Source organism: Epinephelus moara, chromosome 9 (assembly GCF_006386435.1).
Source record: "Epinephelus moara isolate mb chromosome 9, YSFRI_EMoa_1.0, whole genome shotgun sequence".
Lineage (NCBI taxonomy): Eukaryota > Metazoa > Chordata > Actinopteri > Perciformes > Serranidae > Epinephelus > Epinephelus moara.
This window is the reverse complement of record NC_065514.1, coordinates 37,145,671-37,153,455: the sequence shown is the minus strand read 5'-3', so window position 1 is coordinate 37,153,455 and position 7,785 is coordinate 37,145,671. Positions and strand designations below refer to the sequence as shown.

Here is a 7,785-nt window from a genome sequence, read left to right as displayed (position 1 = left end):
TATATTTATTTACGTTTATGTTTGTTAATAATTCCTGTTTATTTAACTACATATTTGTTAATACTACTGTTTAAATTTCTTATATTTTCACGTATCTTTCCTCTCTTGCAAGGAGCACCTGTAACATAAATAATTTCCCCTCGGGGATCAATAAAGTATTTCTGATTCTGATTCTGATTCTGACCTCCAGCATGCACTAAAGTGTGAAGCAGTCGGGATGAGAGTCAGCACTTCTCTGCCGTAAAATGGTTGATTGCCTCCTCAGGGTTGGGAGAGAGTTACTCTGCTTTGGGTAGTGACCGAAAGAATGATATTGCAGAGGCCGTCCCAAAACATGCTGGAGGGATTATATATACCTCATCAAAAGGAGCGAGAAAGCATCGCTGGGAAGAAGGACGACTGGAATATGTTGCTCAGCCTGCTGCCCCCGCAGTTTAAGATGGATAGATGGATGGATGAATGGATGGATGAAATATAATTGTATGATATGGGTGCAAAGACAGTACATTAAATGCTTTGTGGCTATTTGTTAACTCCTTTGAGTTTGTAAAATATTGTTATAAAATTGTTATAACAAAGATAAATAAAGATGACAAAATAGAGAAATGCAGAGATTAATTACCTCCTGCCCAGTGAACGGGAGCAGACTGCCCTCTTTGCCACACAGGACCTGCCTGGAGATGATGTCCAGGAGCAACAGTTCACTCCAGCAGCTGTGCAGCAACTTCACCTGGTCATTCAACTTGGAGCAGAAAGAAAGTAGAAACCATTCAAGTACTGGTTTCATCCAGCGCATCAAATATCTGTGATTTAAAAGGAGATCCTTTCATCTAATCTGAGCACTGAGGCTCATGGGAATGCTATTATTTTTGCACATGGCAAAACACAATTCATCCTCTGGACACATGAATGTCTGCACCAAAATTGTTGTATGATGCATACACAGTATCCATTTGCCATGTTATCCCTCTCTCAGAGACATTTGACATTTGGGGTAGGGACAAGACATGTACTCAAATCCCTATATATTTTTTTTTAAATTTTGGAACCACACAGGAACTCAGAGACAGGACCCCATTGGAACATGGCCACGGGGACCCCATTAGAACACAAAGATGGGACCCCACAGGAACTCAGAGATGGGACCTAAAGGAGGTGAGAGATTGGTCCCCACTAGAATATAGCCATGGGACCCCACTGGAACACGGAGAGAAAAAAATCACCATTAAAAAAAGTAAGTCATGCATGTCATCCCCTCACTCTCCCCCTTTCACGGTTGCAGTAATCAAATCTACTGGAAATAAAGGCATGGCCATAGGTCTTACTTTGATATTATTCCTCTCACTCTAGCAATGTTTTTTTAAATGATAGTAGGCAGATGAAGTTACAGCTCCCCCTGCTGTCTGGAACCTAGAGGACCAGAGGCTAGCCAACTGGGGTGCAGACTGGGGCTAGCAGACTCCAGGCTTAAGAACCTAGCAGAAGCTGATTGTTAGCAGGCTGGAGGTTAGCCAACTGGGAGACAGGTTGTAGGCAGGGTGGGAATCAGGGGTGTTTATAAAGTCTTTATGCCACCCAGGCAACATTCAGATCTGCCTCTCAGTGTTTTTCTTTGCTCAAGGCTCCTTCCACTCTCCATACCAACATATAAGGGAGTATGATCATAAAGTTCCTATTCAAACAAACCTGCTGCGTCCATAGCTGGGCAGTTAAGATTTGGAGAGCAGGTAGCCAGATTGGAACCAAATGCAGATGACAGATGAGGAGCCGGGTTTAGAACAGGTTGGGATGGCCCCTGACCCTGTCAGTGCTCCTCTTGCTGTCTTGTGTTTTACTCTTTGCTGGTTGCCTGCAGGTAGATGGGTGGAGCCATGACATTTACATGGGTATGCAGGGCCTAGGTTATTTAGGCAGGTTCCACATTCTGTTTCCCGTGTCTGAAACAGAATGTTTCTGTCTCACCATCATCAACGTTGTTTTGGTTTCTTATTTGTTTTACATTCACAATAACACACAAATAAAAATATTGTTTAAATACTTTAATCTTGTGTGATCTCGGTCGTTGTCTAGCTCACTGAGCTGGGGCTGTGACAAATTGGGGTATGTCCTGTTTATGTACTTGAATTAGGCTCTTGGTAACTTGTGGTAGTTGCCTTGGACTTTTGTCTGTTCAGAGTGGTGAGTAATGACTCATGAATCATGCCCCCAGCGCAATCACACCAAAGTTGGCAAAATGCTGTCCACTTGGTTTTGAGGTACACACTTTTGCTATATGTGATGCCTTCTATGTGTTGGGCTCAAAATGCTTTGGTAGACCTATGCCCAAACATATAATGCAAATATCTACCAAGATTTATGATGATGGGTAAAATTTATTCGTGATTTATGGCCCATTTTCTGCTAAGCCCCGAACCTTTGCGAAGGTATGTGATTGATGGCGGCCATGTTTTTTTTTTTAACCCATTTTGCTCATTTACAATAGAAATGTGAAAATATGCATTTTTGTCCTGCAAGACTGTATGTAACAGGTAGACATGTATTGTTCTATGGGGAGTTGTTTTGTGGGTGTATTATACTATATGGGGTGGAGGGAATTCAAATTTGCTGTGAGCCAGTGGCTTTGAGTTTGGGTCTGATTGAAGGCGGTGTGTCTGAGTGTGTCTCCTCACACTGAGGTTATTTAAGCATGTGCTGCAAAACACTGCTTTCTAGTAGGGCTGGGCGATAAATCGATTTTATCGATTAATTCGAATTTGTAGTTTAGGCCGATTTGTTTTAATGAACATCGAGTTTCTATTTAAAATCCGCCACCGCCGCTCCACACTGGGCTCCAGTAGTTCAGAGTGTGCTCACCCCTCCCCCCCGCGCGCTTGATACACAAACAACATGTCAGCGAGCGGGGAAGAACTCCTCAAGAAAGGGAACGAGTTCTTCGGCGCTTTTGTGTGCTCACCTGCATCTGTGTCTGTGCTCAACTGTGTGTGTGTGTATGTGCGCGCATCAGGGCCGAACTCCGTCGTGCGCGACACAGAGAGCAGAGGAGGATTTTAGACGCGCACCGTGTAGGGACAGAAATGACATGCCGTTATGTAAATAAGATGAATAAGTGTTACCAATGACAAGCTGGCAGACCCCCGAACCGTAGTAAAGGGACCTCCGAAGACCATTAGCTCCTTTAGCTTGTGTTAGCTTGTTGTGGCAACAACACATAAACAGTGGGACTTCGTCTGCGTTAAAGAACGGCACTTTATTTTCAGCACTGCAGGGATGATGCACAGCCTCTCTCATCAGTGTCTGACTTTTACATAGAGGGAAATAACTCAAAAACAGCATGCAGAACTGCGTAGGCTTCTTCACTGTGGCTGCTCGATGTAAACAACATAGCACATGCCTCACTTTCTTCCTGGGGCGCATCCGTCTGACGTCACACACCACACCCGGCGCACTAACGTCTCATACCTCCTACATCAACTACACACATACACAGCTCAACACCCACACACACACACAAGCCACACACATCAGGCTCAGCCTGTAACATAAGGCTATTTAGTTTGTTTAATAAAAGGACAAGGTATAGACCTGTTCAAAAGTAAAGGTAACCATAAATGACTTCTGTTGTGATCCAATATGATGGTAGGGGAAACACTGCCGTATGATAAGAAAGGGGTCCGGTGGAAAGCGATCACAGATGCAGTCGCAATGTATATTGCAAGAGATATGGTGCCCATATATATACTACTTTCACATGCTGAAAGCTTTGGACCCCAGGTATGTGCTACCAGGCCGCAAATATATATTTTTTAACTAGGAGGGGAAAAAAATCGATTTAAATCGTGAATCAGATTTTTTGTGAAAAAATCAGAGATTTTTTTTTTAGGCCATATCGCCCAGCCCTACTTTCTAGGTATGGTGTGCGTGTGAGATCTGTGTGAAAATTGTTCAATTAGTGAAACTCCTGTCTCATTGTGGTTGTGCTCTCTCCGTGCAGGCAAGGGTCTACCTGCAACACCGCTGACAAAGGGCAGAGTTGGCTTCCTGAGGGCTGAAGTTTTACCAGCCTTGTCCATGGTGTGGCTCAAAGACAACTGCACTAAGTGTGTTGATTTGTGAACAGACTGAGGAAGCAAGAAACCTGTGGCCCTGGACCTTGGACTCCCCCTGCCCCCCCGATAAATAGACACTGACAGTGACTCTTATCAGTGGAGAGTGGAGGACCTCATGAATATATTTTGCCCATTTGGTTTTAATATGTTTTGCCCTTGCTGAGACGAGTTGTGAAATCAGAACCTGTAGGCCCACTGCAGTGTGTTGTATGTACCAAATTTGGTGTTAATAGAGTGAATGTGGTCGATTTGAACATCATTGTCACTTATTGGGCCATGTTTCCTGACTCTAGCTCATTCCAGCTCATGGGTAATTGCAGAAATAGCAGATAACTGACAAAAGAAATAATCTGTATATAGCTGATAATGGTCAACCTGGGTTCAAGTTCTTTTTCAGCCAAAAAGCAGCTCAAAGTTTTAGGCTTCTCAAAGCCAAGCAAAGTCACTACAGCTGGTTTAATTTTTTCTAAAGGAGGGAGACCAATCTCACACTCGTTTCGGCATTACAATATCTGCAACATTTGGATGTGAATGAAACTGAATGATTAATGGTTGCCATATTTTTTGACTGATTTTGTTCATTGGCAGTAGGATTGTGTTTCTCAGTCCTACAAGGTTGTATACTGACTTTGGTGTTGACAATAAATATCCAGAAAAGTCAATTCATATTACTAATTTTCACATGATGCAAATAAGCAAAGAATCCACCTTGGTGGCCTCAATTGTCCAACCAAGCAGAACCTCTAGGGCTGAAAAAATGAAGGCAACACAGAAGTGCCCATATCTGCAGTTTATCAAATGTCCAATTGAGGCTGGCCCCAGAAGCCAGTCAATCCCCATGTTAAAATGCCCAACTTAACAGCAGAAATAAACATGTTTACAGCCTGGTACAAAAAAAAGTTTTTGGTCTCTATAGCTAATTTTCCCTGTTCGTGACAACTGTACAGGGGGTGAATTTTTATATAACTCACCTGTTTACATTTTATTAAGGCTTAACATTACATATAATTGAGAGCTCGGCAGCTTTAAGTGACAGGCTGTCTGCCTATGGTATCCTCAGTCTCAGTCAGATCCACCCCTTACTCCTCCACAGGGCCTCTTACCCAAATATGGTTTTACAGTGCCCAAAATGAGTCCTGTTTTCTTTTATATTGTGTAAACTATCATGACTTAAGAGAGCTTGTATTCTGTGAAAGGGCTCATCTAAACCCTGACATTCTCTGGTACTTAGGTGACCAAAAGCTAGAATGGTTGGTTATTCTGATGTGTTTAGATTTTCCAATTTTGTTGTTAAAGCCTGGAAGGGAAGGCAAAAAAGTTTGTTTAATTAGTATTGATTTGATTTCTTTACTCAGTTTTACATGATAAATGCCTTTGTGAGTGATCCACGAACTTGATCTTTCAAACTGATGATCTGATTACATATGATGCTTTTGCTGCTTTGTTCCATTTTCTTTCCTTTTAATGCTGTCTGAATTTATGTTTGCTGGACTCTGATCCTGGCTTGCTCTGAATCTGTGGTGTCTTGTAAGCCCCTGTGGGCTCGGCATAACTGCTTGCATGACACAATTATGAAAATTCATTCATTCATATGATCACTTCTGCCTCCAACAACAAAGATGGCAATGGCCCAAATGCCAAATTCGATGCTTCAAAATGGGAGTATGTGGATGATGCACAGGAAATCACAGGCAGCTGAGCAGATAAATTCACAATGTAGAGCTGACTGGTAGTCTCTCCACACAGTCATGGGGAACAGATGAACAGAAACCAGGGATGTGGAAGCAGAGCTCTTGGTCAAGGACAGAAAGCTGAGTGGTTTACCGGGGAGCAGGAGAAACAGGACAGTCAAAGACAGGCAAGGAAAGCAATGAGGAAGCAGTCTGTGAACACATGCTGGGAAGTCTTGCATGTATATGACAAAGAACAATCTGGCAACAAGAGTGTGAAGCAGGAGTCTTTATAGTGGCAGGGAGTAATGAGCCACAGGTGAGCTGAGTTGGCTTGATGAGATGGGTTTGGTGGACCAGCAGAAGCGGTAGATATGTGGACAGGTAATAGGCTAGCAGGTGGGAGTGGTTGAGAGGCGGGGATGGGTGGAAATTTATTGGGTGAGTTAAGAGCATGACATGTATGGCAGGTCAGAAGTGCACACTATGACAAAACCTGCATGAACTCAATGGGGTTCTGCCCCTTTGGTGCTTGAACCATAAATATAGCCACAAATACAGTCACATAATTACAGGTTCAAGCCCTTTTTCAGCCAATACCAGGATGCAGCTCAGTAGCCCAAAACTGAAGCCCAACAAAGTCACATGAAGTCACTTCAGCTTGTTTACCTCTGTCTAAAGAAGTGAGACAAATCACACACTTGTCCCACTGTTAAATGTATACATGATTTTAATAACAGCATACTCAAAGTCCCACCATTTGCCCCGCCTTTAATGGACTTTTATTCAACGATCTTGGTCTGAACATTCAGATTCACTATCGGATATGTCTACTGACTTTAATCAGGATTGCTCTAAAGGCCCTGACACACCAAGCCGACTGTTGGCTGTTGGGCCGTCGGTGAGCGCCTGTCGGCCTAGTTTTTGTGGTGTTTCCCGCACCGTCAACACTTCTGTGTCAGCGGCTTTTTGGCCGATTGGGCATGTTGAATCGGCGGCGGAAATAGTCGGTGAAAGAGATCACTCTGATTGGCTGTTCAGGTGAGAGCGATCACTCTGATTGGCTGTTCAGCTTAGCGAATCAGTGCACAAGAAGAGAAACGGAAGTGACGAAAGAAAGCAAACGGCAAAGTCAATAGGGCTGTTGAATCAGCGGCGGAGCTTGTCGGTGAGAAATCACTCTGATTGGCTGTTCAGCTTAGCGAATCAGTGCACAAGAAGAGAAACGGAAGTGACGAAAGAAAACAAACGATAAAGTCCAGAGGGCACACACAGAAGGCTAATTTTTGATCTGCATTTCATCTGAACTTTCGTGAATATTTTCACAACGCCATGGCCATCTGGAACGAAGACACTAAAGACCAGCTGATCACAATGATTCAGGAGAGGCCAGCTCTGTACGACATCACAGCAAAACGCTATGCCAACCGAGTGGTGAAAAGAGAGCTCTGGCGTGAGGTTGAAAATAAGCTTGTTATATCGGGTAAGATTTTTTTTCTGGCCACTGAGCTCTTTAGCAGGAACTGTTTGTAATTGTTTGCTAGCTCACGCACGATGAATTAATTTCTTTCTTTTTGTTTGTCAGAGAAAGAGCTCAGGAAGAGGTGGGAATCTCTGCGAACCCAGTGTACCCGTACAAGAAACTTGCACCTTCGGGGAGTGTTGGAGCACAGACGACTGGCAGTCAGTAGTGGATACTGACCCGGCTGCAGTTTTTGGAGCCCTACACAAAAAGGAAGGAAACCTCCTCCAACCTAACTATCATGGTAACTGAACCCTTTTATCTGTTGGGTAAAAAGAAAACATTGTTTCTTTCTTCTGTCATTTACATTTAACATCAATCAATCAATCAATTTTATTTATAAAGCCCAATATCACAAATCACAATTTGCCTCACAGGGCTTTACAGCATACGACATCCCTCTGTCCTTATGACCCTCGCAGCGGATAAGGAAAAACTCCCCAAAAAAACCCCTTTAATGGGGAAAAAAAACGGTAGAAACCTCAGG

The 7,785-nt window shown here is 43.3% G+C and overlaps 1 protein-coding gene across 1 annotated transcript in view; it reads right to left on the bottom strand.

Moving 5' to 3' along the window:
• LOC126395340 (nuclear receptor subfamily 5 group A member 2-like) overlaps positions 1–7,785 on the bottom strand; it is a 48,386-nt gene that overhangs the window by 31,407 nt on the left and 9,194 nt on the right. Inside the window, exon 2 of the mRNA XM_050052746.1 lies at positions 623–742. Within this exon, the coding sequence (XP_049908703.1) occupies positions 623–742 (120 nt within the window). The remainder of the gene's footprint in view (positions 1–622; positions 743–7,785) is intronic.